We start from the raw sequence: 15,981 nt of genomic DNA on the forward strand, positions 1-15,981 counted from the left end.
CCCTCCCACCGCCCCCAAAATAAAGGAACCAAAAGTGGACACAAGTGTGAATCTTAAATTATTATTATTTCTTCCTGTCGCTTACACCCGAGGTGGGGGGGTAGGGGAAAGGGAACAGGAGAGGGGGGGATGCCTCCCCCCCTAAGGCACTGACCGGGAAAGCCGCAAGTAGGGAGAAGGGAGGCCATATTGTCCCCACTCTCTGGGGCTGGGCCCCAGGTCTCCCCAGCCCTGGGCTCCCCCCATCACCTGAAATGCTAAGATGAGGCCCAGGGCACCCGACCTCCCCTCCCACCCCAATATATTACATCATCACTTTTAAATAGATACAGGGACTGGTCCCGCTACCCCTCCCTGTAACCCCTCCCCACTGTTGGGGGTACCTGGGCAGCTGTGCAAATGGGCATGGGGGTGCACGGGAGGGAGGGAGGGAGAGCACCGGGCCCCTGAACCTGCCCCGTTAAGGAGGGGGAGGGGCCGCCAGGCCAGGGAGGGGAAATAGTGCAAGGCAGAGCCCAGGCCGCAAGGGGGTCCAGCACCCAGCGAGGAAAGGGTCGGGGTAGGTGCCCCGCCCCAGCGGAATTGGGTAGTTAAAAATCTGAAACTAGATTTCCACGAGACCAACAGACGAGGCTATGTACAGGGGCGGTGGGTGGGCTCAATCCTAGAGGAGTGGGGTCATTCTCTGCCCGCTGGGAAGCCCGGCTGGCAAGGGTCTGGGAAAGGGATGCCCTTCCCACAGCACCGCAGCCCACCTTCCCAGCGGCCCGACGAGCTGCGAGCGCGGCGCCTTGGCGAGGGGGCGCACGCTCACCAGCTGGGGCGCCACGGAGCCAGGGCCGCGGCCCGCGCAGGGCACGGCCGCCAGGTGGCGCCACCGCGGCTCCCCCAGCCCCTCACCGGGTCCCACACCCTGCGTCCCGCCAGCCCGGGGGCGGCGTGAGTCAGGGGCGGCAGCGGTGGCGGCTCCGGCTCGCACCTGGGCGGGGAGGAGGTGGGAAGGAGAGGGTACGACGCCGCCCGGCCCGCCCTGCCCTCTGGCCCCAGGGAGGGAGCGGCGGGAACAAGACATTCCCTGCCCGGGGACGCGGGAGGGGAGGGAGGCCGGGGAGGGAGCTGCGCTCCCGAGCTGGGCGGGGCCCGCCCGCTGCCCCCAGGGGCGGGCGAGCCAATCAGGCACCCGCCCCTTCTTCTCCAGGACCCCATGACTCAGCGCCGCAGCAGGGCGGAGGGGGACTGGGATGGCTCCTTCCTTACAGGCCCAGTCCCCCCAATCTTTCAAGTTCCCACCTTGCTTTCCCCCACCTACCCTTCCTTTGCCAACCCCCTTTGCATAATTCACTGCCAGGAAAAGGGAACAGAAACCAGGAAGGAGGGGTCTCAGAAGGGAGGGGCAGTCCTTCACCCCCTTACACAGCCAAAACCCCCAAAGGGGCATGGGAGGGGGGCAAGGCTTTGGTCCCAAGCCCCCGCCCCCTAGAAACCCGCATAGCCGAAGTGGGACCCCACAAATCAAATACATTATTGCTTCTACTCCCCAGGAGCAGCCGGGGACAGGGACCCCACCTTTACAATAGAGCTGTAAATATATACATAATATCATATGTATCACTTCTTGGGGGATCACCCCAATCTGGGGAGCCTCTGCCCCCAAACCTTCTCAGCTTGGAACTGGAATGAGGGAACCGAGGGGAAGGGGCCGATTCTGCCGCCAGCAAGGCTCCGTGCCCCTGACCCCAGCTGCGCCTGTCCTGCCTGCTCCCACTGCTTGGCATGGGGATCCCCGCCCTTGTGCTGCTCCAGCCTGGCCACTCATTCCTCTTTAAGAGGACTCCATGGCACCTTCAGCCTGGGGCGTGGTGGGTGCCCCCTCCTCCTCCTCGTCATCAGGAGGCCCTGGGGTGGAGACTGGGGGCCCGGTGGGGGCCGACTGCTCCCAGAATCGAGCCAAAGAGAGGCGGAAGGTGTCCAGGTGGCCATTGGAGAGGTCGAGGCCAGCAGGGGATGGGCTGGCGGTGGAAGGTGGTGGATAGTGTGGTGGTGCGTCATCCTTGCGGCGCCTCCGGGTGCGCACCTCCAGGCAGTTCTGGCCCTTGAGGTGGCGCTGCAGGTGGTCCTCCTTGGCGAAAGCCTTGTGGCACAGGTGGCACTCATAGGGCCGGTCCCCCGTGTGCAGGTGCATGTGGTTCTTGAGGTCGTAGCTGTGCAGGAAGCGGGCTGGGCAGTGCGGGCACGAGTAGGGCCGCTCTCCCGTGTGCTTCCGCATGTGGATCTTCAGCTTGTCGTTCCTGGGACAGGCAGGGGGGAAGGGGCGAGGGAAGCATTCAGGATGGGTCCCTAGGCTCATCCTTGTCACTGACCCAGGCCTTGTCTCACTCCTATCGCTGCCACCCTCAACTCGACTCGGTGACTGTCCCAGGATGCTCTTTAGGGCCGTCACCCACTCTGCCTTCCGCATGCCCACCTCCTTGGCTTTCTTCTGGCCTCTCCTGTAATCCAGGAACCTACACAGGCCCTCACCTCTCTGGGACGGCCTCCACTCGGACGGCCTCCACTCGGACGGCCTCCACTCGGATGGCCTCCCCTCCACCCCCAGCTCCCCCCCTGGCGCTCACCTGGTGAAGCGGACACCGCAGACCTCACAGGCGAAGGGCTTCTCGCCAGTATGGGTCCTCATGTGGCGTGGTAGCTTGCCTGCCCCGTGGATTATCTTGTGGCAGACTGGGCACTCCTGGGGCATCTGGGAGCGGCGTTTTCGAACCAGCTTATCTTGGCCATCCAGGCCTGGTGCCAGGGCGTCCTGGTGCAGGGAGCTTAGGTAGACCATCAGGTCAGGATCGATGGCATCTTCATCCGAGCCCAGCTCCTCTGGGGAGAGAGGGGGCCCGCCGCTCTGCGCTGGCCCGTAGACTGGGGGATACACCAGCTCCTCCTCCTCCTCTTCACCCTCATAGGTGTCGTAGCTTAGGGGACCCTCAGTAGGTGAGGCGACTCCTGTGGGAGGGCTGTAGCTGTCCGCCAGCCCACTGCCTCCACTGCTGCCCCCTCTACCCGGCGCCTCTTCCTCTTCGTAGGTCAAGGGATGGGTGGGCACTGTGGGCGCCTCAGGTACTAGGTGGTTTGCTCGGGCCCCCTGGGTTTGCAGGAAAGCTTTTCGGGGCTTGCGGCTGCGGCGGGCAGCAGGCCGAGGTGGTGGCGGTGGCGGTGGCAGGAGTGGCCCCTGGGGAGGGCTGTCCTCACCATTGGGAACGCCTGAGGTCGTGGTGGTGGCAAAAGCCTCCAGGTACTGTCGGGCTCGCTCACAGTCATCCTCGTCCGGGCTGGGGGCTTCCAGGCCACTAACTTGCAGAATCTCCATGCAGGCGGCGATGACGCAGGGGATCTCCAGCAGCCGGGCGGCCTGGAGCACAGCCGGCATGTTGGCGCTGCTGGTGGTCAGTGTGGCCGTATAGGCAAATTCGAGCAGGGCACCCAGTGCCTCTGGTCCTACAAAGTCCAGCTCACACACGCCAGCCCCTGCTCCCCCAGCCGCTGTCCCACCGCCCCCGGCCCCCGTGACGGCCCCGCCACCGCCCTCAGTGAAGAGCTTCTTGAAGTAGTGGCTGCAGGCGGCCAGCACAGCCCTGTGGGTGCGGTACTCGAGGCCCTGCGTCCGGATGGTGAGGTCACACAGGTGGCCCAGCTGACGCTGCTCATTCAGGCAGCTCAGGAGCTCGCTGCTGTGGTCCGGAAATGGGATTCCAATCAGGTCATCCTCAGGGCTCCCCATCTTCTCCTGTGGGGTCAACAGAGGGCGGGGTTAAGTGCTTAGCCTTTACGGGGTCCAGGGAGGGGCACCGACGCAGGCTGACACTCACTGAGGGATGGCTACATGCCACTCTTCTAAGTACTTTACGCCCATTTAATCTTTCATACCCTCTGGAGTATGATCATCACCCATCACAGATAAGGAACTGGGAGTCAGACAGGTGGAGTGACTGCCCGGGTGCAGGACAGGGTCAGATTGCTCCGGTGGCCCAGAGTCCACGCTCATAATCACTGTCACTCTGTTCTGCTCTGGGAGTGCAGGAGCCCTGCCTTTCTGGCTCTTTCCTAGATGTCCATCTGTCCATTGCCCATCCCTTCGGAAGTACTGGACCGATAGGATGCTGGGTCCTGGTTTAGGAGAATCGGTTGGAGGACTTTGGTGGCTCTGGCCTCAGTCATTGGGAAAATGGGTAACAGCCTTTGTGATGGGGCCTCTTCATAGCCCTGGGAGAAGCCAATGAGGGAGTTCAGATTCCCACTGGACACCAGGCATGGCCAGCGCCTCTCTAAAGCATGTGGTACCCTAGAAGCCACTATGCAAATAAGAGAGCTTCCAAGCACCACATCTCCCCGCCCCTCCCCCAGCCAACAAAAGTTCATCTCCCCTTCCCCAGATTCCCACTTCTAGGGGCCAAATGGGAAACAGGTCCCACCATCCCCCCCCCCACATCCTCCCCTCCCCCATGGGGCCAAGGAGCAGCCACCCTTTGCTGGGGTGTCACTGGCGAGGGTGCTTCCTGCCCCGCACAGATAAGCATCGCCCCTGCCCCTCCCCCACCGCCATGAGGCCAAGTTCCAGTCCCACCCCTCCCCTCCTCCTCCTCCACTAGCTCCCCACCCCCCCCCTCATTCCAGGAGAGCCCCCTCTCTGGAGGGTAGAGGTTCCACCCTCGTCCTCCCTCAGGTCTAATCACACGGAGCACAGAAACCAGTCTCCGGGTTCAGGCAGGCAGGCAGGGCTGGGGACAGCAGCTGAGGCTTGAGTCTGGCCTGGAAGTGGGGAGACTGGCTTCAATTCCTGAATGACCTTGGGCAAGTTATTTCTCTCAGTGTTCCACTTTCCAGAACTGTCTAAGGAAAGGGTGGGAGTGGAAGCCCCAAGGGCTCAGCCCTGCAGCCCTGACATTTTGTGGGTCTGGAGCAACTGGGGACAGAGTGGGGCCTGGAAAGAGCTGGGCTCTGGAATCAGCCAGGCTTGAGTCTGAGTCCTTACTCTGCTGGTGATTAGCTTTGTGACCTTAAGCAAATGATTTAATCTCTGAGCCTCTTTCCTCATCTACAATATGGGAGAATTCCAGCTCACCCTGGGGTTGTGGGGAGAGGTAAATGAGACCAAGTGTGCCCTAAAGCTGGACGCCGAATAAGGGCTCCATCAGTGGCACCCTGACTTACACAGACAGGCTGTGCCAAGAAACCACCTCCAGAGGAGGCCAGAGGAGCCGGGTCTGCCCTCCCTCAAGTTAGCCTGAGGGAGCAGGGCTACTAAGGAGCCACCTGACCTTGGACAAGTCACTTCCTTTCCAAAGGAGTCCTATTCTTCATCTGTAATACTAAAGGCTAGCTCAGATGATCCCGAGGAAACTTATATTTTGTCATTTTGTTAGTGACCTGACACTCCAGCAACTGTTCACTCTGGCCATTGATGGGGAAAGGCTTTTTTTTGGGGGGGGGGGGAGGGGTAGGGTGTATGGGAGAATCAAGAGCCACAGGTTTCCTCTTTAGGACACAAGAACTGCACCGTGTCTGCCCGCCTCCATGCCTGCCACCTTCGCTGCAGCGCCAGGCTCCTGCACAGAGGCTTGAGCGAGCAGCACCCCCGTGTCTAGGTACCCTTAGAGAGGCCGCCTTCCCTAAATCACCTCCTTCTCTGGGGACCACTCGGTCTTGGACTTGTCCCTGCTTCCTTTGGTTCTCCTGCCGCCCCCTTACAAATGGTACAAGTGGCACATGGCCCCAGGACTTAGGAACAAAAACTAAGTGGGCAGCAATAGTGGAAGCCACTTAAGCAGTAGTGGGCACCCTCCTGGACCCAAGTGGATCCCGTCCCTTCTAAAGGGGAATGGGTGGGGCTCTTCTGGCTGTCCATTGGCTGAGAGCTGGGCACCAGCAGGCACGTGGCTTACCCCATCCCTTGCCCTCCTTCTCTACCCACCCCACCCATTCCCGCTGCTAAGCCCGCCCCCTTTCTCCCACCCCAGGGCTGGTCTCCTTAGCAACGTGGTGTGGCAGGGGTGCTCATTGGCTGACCCAGCTGTCAGGTCACAGGCTCAGGCTGGTTTACCATGCAGCTCACACTGTGCTTGGGCAAGGGTGGGTGTTTAACCCCTTAGGCCCAAATCTAATGCCCATGACCAAAAGGTAGCTAGGAAAGAGAAGCAGAGGACACACGTGGCCAGGAGAGGGTGTTCATACCTCCAGCTTCTGGGAAACTCCCCCAGTCCTTATCCAGGGCTCTGGCACCGATGCCAACAGAAGTGCCACCTGGAACAATGCTGGTGCCAACCAGGCCAAGGGGGCACTCCTGGGCCCATCACCTGGGAGGGATGCTTAGGGTGGAGGCCTCCCCCTTCTTTCTGCCAGAGTGAGGTACTGGTGCCCACCCCACCTTGGGCACCCTTCCCACCTCTGCATCCCAGAAGGCTAGTCCCCTGACAACCCATGAGAGCGGCCTATCCCCACCCAGCCCGGCATGCCCCCTCTTGCTAAGACCTTGTGGGCATGGGTGTGTGTGATGTTGGGGGGGTAGCTGTGCCAGGGAACCAGGCAAGGTCTGTTTGCCTGGTAGGGGGAAGAACCAAGGGCCCCGCCCCATTGCTCCCCTCTTTCCCGCCACCCCCCCAGGCTCCCCTCACTGTCAGGCCTGCTAGACCGGCCAAGCCGGTGGGCAGCTCTCTTGAAACTGGGCCCTGAGTCAAGCCTGCCCCATCTTTGGTTGGGGGAAGACTTATGGGTGAGAAAGGTAGGAGGGGGACAAAGGTGAGAGCCCCTATCACCTATCCCTCAGTGCCCAAGGGCACCTGCCAGGGTGTGTCCACCACCAAGAAACCAAAAGGTAGAGGGCACTGATCTTGTCTTAGGAAGAAGGAGACCAGAGCTCTTTCCAGGAGCTGGCCTCAGGCAGCGTCCACACAGGGCTGGGGGCACCAGGGCCAACACTGCTGGCTTGAGCTAGCTGAAGGGCAGGATAGGAGGCCCTGAACAGGGCAGCTGAATAAAGCTGGCCCCCCTTCCCCCCACCCTGGGGATTAGGGGAGTGAGGCTTAGTGTGGGGGGCAGCAGGCGGAACCAGGATTAGCGGCGGAGAAAATAGATATGGGCCTGAGACGCGGGCACGTGGAGCCCCCCCAGCACAGGCCTCAAGCCCCTATCCTAGGCTCTGCCGGAGCGAGCGGGGCCTGGCTGGGCTTCTCCTGGAGCAGCAGCTTGGGGTGAGGAAGGAGAAGGACCGGGCTGGGGCACTTTCCTGCTGTGGGTGATGGAGAGACCAAAGGCTCTTCCCAATACTCCTGGGGCCTTGGGCGGTCACCCCTCCCCCTTACTTCTTTCTCTTTTCTACCCCCACCCCCCACCCCAACTCCAGCCTCAGGTTCTCTTCCTGTTTTTTGGAGCTAAGTTCTCGCACGAAGCCAGGGCTTTGGCCTGTGGCTTGGACCAGCGGCCGGGGACATTAGACAACCAGTCCAAAGTCCCTGGGGACCCAGGAATCCTTGTTCCCTAGCCTCCCCCACCCCTTTCCAGGGCCTCTGGGGGCCAGCGGCCGTGGCCATCTGGATTGCCCAGTTGGGAAGACAGGGTGAAGGAGCTGAAGCCACATGTCACTGGAGGATGGGAAGGGCTTCGAAGGACAGGTCCTCTGACCAGGGATGTCCCAGGCATCTATGGAGTTGCGCCCCCCGCCCAGCCCCTCGAATTTTCTGCATGCCTTCCCCATCCCCCATGGGAAGCTTCCCCCTCCTAACCTCACCACCCCCAGCACTCACACTTCCTGGGGGCCGAGGCGGGGAAGAGAGACCGCAAGCCACGAAGGGGGAAGGAGGCAAGGGGAGCTGGCCGCTTCCCGGCGCCCTGGGGGTTAAGTCCCCCGTCCTGGTACAGGGGCTCCGGGGTGAGGGAGACCTCAGTGCCCTTCCATGTCTTCTGCCAGTGACACCACCTCTGGCCGACAGCCCGGGGCGCATCAAGGGAAACAGGAGGGGATAAAGATGGCGGAGGATGGAATGGGGGCATCTTCCCACCTTCACCCTCCGCTCTTGGATGCTCCACCATCGGCCACCCCTCACTCTTGGCCCTCTTCTTGGACTCCACTTTCTGTCTCTTTGCTACCTTTTCTGACCCTCGTCTTCCCTCCAAAAGATTCGTCCTTTGATTTCCTTGCTTCAGCCCTGGCGGCTCCTGGCTCCTCACCTCTCCACACCTGTCCCCGGGCCTCCTGCTCAACACCCTCCTCACCTCTCCTTCCTTCCCCTTCTTCCCTGACTCCGCTCCTCAGGCCTCTCCCACATTTCCACTGGCCCCTGCTCCAGGCATCTCTCTGTCCTCTCCAGCCATGCGCGGGGAGGAGAGGACAGAGGAATTCAGGACCAGGACCTGCCCTCTAGGGCCTGGCCTGGTCCTGCCAAGACGTGGTCGTATTTGGAGTACCCACACTCGCCTTCTGAATGGAGCAGGAGACCAAAATTTGGGGGCCAGCTAGGGAGAATAAATGGCGGGGGGGCGCTGTACAGCGAGAGCGGATGTGGGGTGAGGGGGACAATGGGTGCCTCTCTGTTGTCAGAGTTTCCAGGACTGGAGCTGCTGGACTTTCCCCAGAGGGTGCCCACCCTGGGCTGGGCAACTAACTGTCCACTCAGACAGACCCTGGTCCTCCGGTTCTCAGCAGGGTCTGCTTAAGCAGTGCGAGCTCCCTTAGGGCCCGAGGGGAAGGCTCAAGGTACCAGGGTCTGCCCTGTCCCCCCCTCCCCCCAGTCTAGTGTCTCAGGCTGGGTAACCGAGCTGACTGGTAACCCCACACCCGCCAAGCTGCCGGCAGAAACCTGAGCCCCCCAGCCCCAGAGGACACCCCAGCCCGATCCCCAGAGCCCGGCTCCCTGCCAGCCTGTCCAACCTCCTGCCTGGCCCAGCAATCACTCAGCTCCAGTAGGCCCCTCTTCTGGTCCTCTCGGGTCCCTTGGATCCTGAGGTCTCCCCACACACCAGCTCTTCAGACCCTCAGCTCCCTAAGCCCCCAGTGACGTCTGGGAGCCCTCTTCTCAACCTGTTTTTCAGTCCTTCTCTGACCCTTGGCCAATTCTAGGCCTGCGAGCCTCCCCTGGGGCCTGACCTCCCAAGCCAGAGCAGGGCCTACTCACCTGAACGCTGAGGGGCCTTGCCGGCAACTCCTCCTGGCCCCTGGGGGCAGCAGGTTGGGAGGGGCAAGGGGAGGGCCAGGCTGTTGGGGGGGAGGTTGGGTGGCTGTTCCCCTGCTCCAGCTCCCTCCTTCAAAGGGGCCGCCCACGACCTGGCCCAGCCCCTCCCCCCTACAGCCTTAACCCTCTGGGTGCTGTCCCCCTCCCCCCCAACCTGGAGGGAGGGGTTACAGAGGGCTGGCAGCGTGGGAGAGGGCCCAGAGTCTTCGCTTGCAGTGCCCTAAGCCCCAGCTGTCCCCACCCCCGCCTGTCCTTACTCAGTCCTGAAAGGGGAAAAAGGTGAGGGGTAGGAAGGTAGGACTGGGACAGTCCAGGAGGACAGAGGTGAGGAGGAGCAATGGGAGAGGCTGCTGGAGGTGGGACCAGGAGAAGGAAGAAGAGAGGGGAGGGGACAGGAGGTGGCAGTGGCCAAAGAGGGAGGAGGGGAACCCTAGACAGTCAGTGCCAGGGGAGACAGGTGCCCAGGTCCTAGCCCCTCAGGGCATGTGGGATTAAGGGACCACAGAGAGGCCCTCCAGATACCAGTGGGCCCCTCAGACCTACTGGGAACTGGCCAGAGTCTCCCCACCCTGTACTGGGCTGGGGCCTTCAGGGGCTGGGCAAGGCAGCACCCCGCCCTCCCCATAGCCTCACCCCAAACCCACTCACATACCACAGTTCCTTGCCCGGTCACCAGCCCCTGCCAACCAGGCCAGGGGGCAGCACTCTTGCCAGCCCCCAGTGGCCAGGGGGACAGAGATGGCCTGAGGGGGATAGTCAGAGGGGGGGAGCTGTGGGCACGGAAAGAGGAAGGAGCTGGGAGGGGGCATCTGCTGGGAAGCGCCTAGCCCCACCCCTTGCGCAAGCTGCTGCCACCCTGGCCGGTTGGGTGGGACCCGCCTGGGCCTGAGGGGCAACTCAGGAGGGCTCTGAGCCCAGAGATGGGTGGGCCACAAAGTTTGTCTTAAACAACTCCTGGGGTCCCTTATTCTTGGAATAAGGGGTACCCAAGTATCCTCCAGACATTAGGCCATCCCAAATCATGCTAGTCTTGGGGGGACTACAGAAATGTCCCCTAAAGCACCCCCTCCCCTTTCCCCCCCAACAGCTGCTGGCTCAATGCCGCTGGCCTGCTGCCCCTCACCAGCTCCCGGCCCGGTTGGCACCTACCCACCAGGATGCTGGCAGTCCTGCCCTCCTCTCCCTCCTACCCCCCTGCTCCCAGCACCCCATGCCAACTGTGGGCCTGAGGTGGGGGAGGGTCACCCCTGTACCTTGGTGCCAGCCAGGCGGGGCCAGGCCCCTAGGCCCTACAGATAAGGTCCAAGACCCTGTTCTCAAACCCCGTTCTCAAGAGGCAGCACCATATGGGAATGCTGGGAGGCTAAGGACAGCCCCATGAACAGTCACTGAAGGATCTGCTTCGCAGGGCTGGGGCTCATGTCACTCCCTGCCACAGGTACCAACCTCCTGGCATTTCCCTGGCCCAAGCAAATGCTTGGGCACCAAAGTCCCTGCAGTTCTGAGAGCCCTGGTCTAGTGCCTGCAGCTTGCGAGGGAGTGGGGTGGGGCTGCTCCCTGCCCTTTGATCCCCATAAAGGGAGGGAACCGGCCTGGAGGGCAGGGGGCAGGGAGAGAGTTCATGGGGCCCCTCATTCCACCCTTGCCAGGGGCAGCAGGGCAGGGTGTGGGCATCTCTTGGGTGGGGCCCTAAAGTGAAGATGGGTTGCAAGTCTCAGCAAGGAAGATGGATGTCAGTCATGGATACATGGTGTCATGTGGGAATGGGATGGCAAAAACAAAGTGAGGGGATGCAGAGGGTACCCATGTTGCAACTCTCTAGCCTTGGCTTTTACCCTCCCCCAGAAACACTTCCAGACTCAGCCAAATTAAGAGCTAGCTCAAGGAGGACTACAACTCCCAGTATGCACCATAATTACCTTGAGTGTACCTTGGGAGTTGTAGTTCCCTTCAGAAACCCTGGGTTCTCCTCTTTCCAGGAGCACAGCTGATTGGGTGGGGAGGGTAGAGGGCTTGGTTGTAAAGGACTGTTTTTTTAAGGAGACATAAGAGGCTAGAGGGTCCATGGAGGGGGAAAGGACCTCTGCTCCCAGGCAAAGTGGGAGGAAAGGAGGAAGGAAGGAGGAGAGGATGTCTGTTGAAAGGGGCATATGAGTGGGGAGGAGTTGGGGGGGCGGTGGAAACAGGAAGGAAACTGAAGCCAGAGACATGAGGTCGAAAGCAAGGGTTTGGGGGAGCCCCACTCTGAGGCCTGGCAGGGACTGGGAAGGCATTTCCCCTACTGTTCTGGTGCCCTGGGGAGGTGTAAGAGCAATTAGTGATGTCCAGGGTAGCAAACTGGTGCACCTGTGGGGGTCTCTGGCTCCATTTGCTTGCCATCAGCCCCCTTTACCAGGTGCATCCCCATCCCTGGATCTGACACAGGTATCTGCTGGCGGAGGTCTGATGGCTGACCTGGTTCTGGGAAAGCTAGAAGGCAGAGCAAGGCTTCGGGGTAGGCCAGGCATGATAGTCAAGTAAGTGGGGGTATGTGTGAGGTCCACCCAGGTGTGAGGCCAAGAGAGGGGAAGGGCAGGGACCGTAGCTGCTCAGAGGCCTCAGAGAAGAGAGGCTAAGATGTCAATGCCACCTACCTCCCATCTACCCTAGGCTGTGGGACAAAATGAAGAGGGCAGCCTTCTCTGGCCTCCCTGAAGATTTTCTAAAGCTAGCTTTTCTCCTAGGCTAGAACATTTAAGATGGCATCTCAGGGGGCCAGATGGCAATTGGGTATCTTTTCCTAGTGGGGACAGAGGTCAGAAGTGAGAAGAGGATCCTTGAGAATACTTTTTCTGGGCTCCCCAAGGCTACAGGACAGATGCTGACAGACTCCAGCCAAGATTCTTGCCAAGAACTGAGCCCTGCTGGGTGGGGGGTCTTTCTAGGTTCTCACCAAGCCCCTGACAGTAGCTCTATCCCCTTCCCCCCAGTCCCCCAGTCCCGCCTTGGCGCCTGGCCGCTTGTGTGTTGGCAGGACTAAGGGGGGGGGGGCGAGGCAACTTCAAACTGTCCGGGCAAAACGTCAAGTTCACTCACGAGTTTACTCAGCAGAAGGAGGGGGAAGAGGCCAGAGCGGGCACACCCCATGCCAGGGTCCTATCCGTCTGCCTGTCCCCACCTTCCTCCCCCACCCTCCTCTTCAGCCCTAGGCCAAAACAGGCATAGGCCCCAAGGCCTGGTGGCAGGGCAGTCTTAATGCTCAGGAAGGTCAGGGAACCGAGCTGTCCAGAGGCAGGAAGCCCTGAAGTAGGCCCAGAGGCTTCTATCAGAGAGCAATGCCCTGCCTGGAGCCCATTCACTCCCCATCTTGGGGCTTTGGCCTTTGGCCAGGAGAACTGGGTCTCTCAACCATCAAGAAGGGGGCAATACCAAGCCAGGCCTCTTCCATCTGAACCGTCCCCTGGGCAGTGACTTCTGACCCTAAATGCCCAGTCCTAGGCTGTACCTCAGGCCCCAGCATGATGCCATCTAGGCAGCCATAGGATCCGAGGCTGGTTCTCTCAGCCTTGGCTTGGAATGGGGGGCCAGCACCCTATCTGACCTACTTCCCTTTCCTCCCCACCTGCTTTCATTCTCTGCTTCTCCCCCCCCCAGCCTTCACTGTCCCCACCCCAGAGGCGCTCCGCCCCCCCCATGCCCGCTGGGTCCCCCTCCCCCACCCTTCCCCAGGGTGCCAAGTGCAAGCACACAAAGGGCCCGATGGTGCATTGTTAGCCCAGCCCCCGCTGCCCGCCGCGCCCTCCCAGGGCGGGCACTAGGCCAAGGAGGAGCTGGGGGCCCTGGGTGCCAGGGGGCACCATGGGGAAAGGGGAAGAGGAAAGCACCTGTCTCCCAGACACTGGGGTCCATATAAGCCAGGGCTGAGCCGTGATCAGAGGGCCCGTTGGAGCAGGCCTGTCTCCTTGACACCTGAGCCTAGTGGGCACTGCCTTCTTTCTTCCCTAGAGCCCCTTTCTGGTGGCATTAACCCCTTCCTAGCCCCTGTGCCAAGGCTGGGGGTGTGGTACCCAAGGGAAGGGACAGTGTCTGGGGGTGCCAGCAAGCAGCGTTGTGCCCACAGCAACCATGTAACAGAGGCACGCTGGGGGAGCTGGGGTCCCGGGGGCCAGGGACAGGAGGCACTGACAGAGATTTCTCCTTGTTTCATCAGCTGCTCCAGGGGGAGCCCCCTGCCTTTCTCCCCAGTTACCACTAAGGAGGAACACACTGCCACCCAAACCTAGTCACAAATATGGCCTTCTCCAGCCCAGCACAACACTCCTTATGCCCAATATCTCCTCCCAACCTGATGCCCACTTCATGCCAGCTTTACCAGCAGTGCCAGGAGGGTACAGGGGTGACCAAACCACTTGGTGTGTGTAGGGCAGCAGGAGGTAACCCCATAATCCTCCAGGCCTCAGCCCCTCACCCCCAACACACACACTGCACACACTCCCTCAAGGAACAGAGAGTTCCCATCCTGGTTTAACCCCTCTCTGCCCAATCTGGCTCCCCTCACCCCTGATAAACGTTCTCCCTCCTCTAGGAATAAGTTGGGGGAAGGGGGAATAGCTGCGCTGACTCATTTCCATTCTCAGCTGCAGCTAGGGGTCTCCAAGGCATTCGGGCGGGGGTCAATTCAAGAACGCCCTCCACCTGGCCCGGAAGCCAGGATAGCCTGCCGGTCTCCCCCTCTCCCCAGCACCCACTTCCGGTGTCCCAAACTAGGTCAGCAGCGCTCGTTTCCTGTGGGTCAGCTAGCACCGGCGCCTCTGCCCCTCCCCTGCTCCGGACCCAGGCTCCCCGCCCCCCCTGCCCCCCAGGGCGCCCCGAGGTCTCACCACGTCCCAGTCGCCCTTTGATACATGGGGGTTGTACGGGGCAGGGGGGGGGGTGGGCAGGGGACCCGCCCTCTCTCCAAACACTAGCAGGGCCGGGGCGCCTGGGCAGGCACGTGTCCGGGCACAACCCGCTGCCCACGCTGCCCCCCCACTCTCGCCTCCCCCCCCCCCCCCGCTCTGGCCGGGACACGTCGCTCTCTTACTTGGGGTGGGGTGGGAGGGAGGGGATAGAAAGCTGGAAATTGAAAGCGAAGCCCCCCACCCCTTTGAATGGCAGCCTTCTGCCAGCAGCGCACATTAGGTTCCACAACAACATAGTAGCGACCCCCATTCTGAGTAGGGGCAGGTGCGCCGGCGCCGGTGGGAACCAGTGGTAGGTAGGCGAATTCTTCCTAGTCACCCACCCTCCTCTAGGCTTTGAAAAGGTGGCGGCGGGACTAGAACCTGAAGGAAAGGAGTGGGATTGAGGCCGCGGGGGAAAGGGGTCGTTCGGAGGCTGTTGCAGAGCCGCACTACCACTGGGGAAAGAGCCCGGCTCGGAGAGCGCAAGAAACCGAATAGTCCAGCCGGTAACTTTCCCCCAAGCTGCGGCTCCTCGATCCCCCACCCCCCATGCAACTGGCCCGGGTCCAACCCACCGCGCCAGGGGGCAAGGGGGGGCGCGTTGTCCTAGTTAGAGTCCGTCAGCGTTTCCATTCCCTCAACTCGGCCGGGTCTGGGGTCTCCGGTAAAGTCCCAAGGAGACTGGAGGCACGCTCGGCGCCGCCGTACCCCCTCTCCATCCCGGAGCCGACAGTCTGTCTGGTCTTAGGAGAAGTGCAGAGAAAGTTTCTGGGGACCCTCTGCCCGGGGTTGGGGGGCGGCCGTAGTTTCTTCTCTACCTTGCCTCCCAGTTCAAACCAATCCCAAAGATCCGGGAAAGCAAAGAGAAGCGGACTGGTGGGAATCTGGTCTGCACGAGCGTGTGTGTATGTAAGGGGGTCCCACTTACAGGACGGACGAAGGACACTGCAGTAGTCTCCAGTCTAGTGGACCCCAAGCCTGGAGACAAAAGTGGGGTACACTCACCTCTTGGCCGTCGGGTCCGCTGGCTGGAGCTGCTGAGGCACAGGGTGTGGGGAGAAGCGCGTCCCCCGCCAGGCCCGGGGGCTTGGGGCCCTGCTCCGGTCCTGGTCAGAAGGCCGCGGTCAGTCGCTCGCCGCTCGCTGCTGGGGGGCTCCTCCTCCGCCGCCCTCTGCCTCCTCCTGCTGCCCGCCCCCCCTCGGCCGCCAAGAGCCGTACATTCACCTGGCTCCCACCCGCCCCCCCCTCAGGGCCCGCCTCACCTGTCCTGCTGTCTCACCTGTCCTCCAGCTTGCTTTCCCCCCATCCCTCCCCCCTCCCCCCGCCCCCGGCCACCCCCCAAACTCCCCCCCCAACCCTTAGCAACACCCTCTGTCACTTCCTGGTTTTTTACCCGCCCCCCCGGCCCCCCTCCCTCCGCCCAATAAGGACATAAACTTCAACCCCTTCGTCCAGCCAGTCCCAGCAAGTCGCAGAGGGTCCCTCCCTCCTTTTTCACTACCTTCCTCCAAGCTCTTACTTTGCTCTAGGAGCCTTTCCCACCCTCCTCCTTTCCCTCTTTCTTTCCTTCTCTCTATCTCCCTTCACCTGCCACGGTCCCTCTCCCCCGCGCTCGCTCTCTCTCCTTTCCAACCCCTATCTCTCCCAGTCCACCTTAACTCGAGCTCCGCCCCGGACCGCGGTCCAGCCCTCTGCCGCTGCTTCGCCCCGCCCCCTGCACTCCACCGCCCGGCCCGCCCATTGGCCTGAACACCCGCCCATCCCAAGTGGGTCCCGCCTTGCATGAAACCAGGGAGGGGGCGGGGCCGCGGGGCCGGTCTGAAACCTGAAGGGGAGGGGGAGGGGGC

General features: G+C 61.8%; 1 protein-coding gene across 4 annotated transcripts; it reads right to left on the reverse strand.

Annotated features, from left to right (window-relative positions):
* Positions 1-47: 47 nt before the first annotated feature.
* On the reverse strand, positions 48-15,442 carry Zbtb7b (zinc finger and BTB domain containing 7B). Of its 4 annotated transcripts, XM_027920786.3 has the most exons (4): positions 15,397-15,442; positions 15,140-15,240; positions 2,616-3,775; positions 48-2,288 (listed from the first exon to the last, which is right to left on the reverse strand). In XM_027920786.3, exons 3-4 carry the CDS (start codon positions 3,767-3,769, stop codon positions 1,823-1,825), a joined length of 1,620 nt encoding a protein of 539 aa, XP_027776587.1. In that variant the 5' UTR covers positions 3,770-3,775; positions 15,140-15,240; positions 15,397-15,442; the 3' UTR covers positions 48-1,822. The 4 variants fall into 4 exon arrangements, with proteins under 4 accessions (XP_027776587.1, XP_071474497.1, XP_027776589.1 ...); XM_071618396.1 differs by lacking the exon at positions 15,397-15,442 and having other exon boundaries at positions 15,140-15,341; XM_027920788.2 differs by lacking the exons at positions 15,140-15,240; positions 15,397-15,442 and adding an exon at positions 9,865-9,959.
* Between the last annotated feature and the right edge of the window lie 539 nt (positions 15,443-15,981).

The sequence above is a fragment of the Marmota flaviventris genome, chromosome 10 (genome assembly GCF_047511675.1).
Source record: "Marmota flaviventris isolate mMarFla1 chromosome 10, mMarFla1.hap1, whole genome shotgun sequence".
Lineage (NCBI taxonomy): Eukaryota > Metazoa > Chordata > Mammalia > Rodentia > Sciuridae > Marmota > Marmota flaviventris.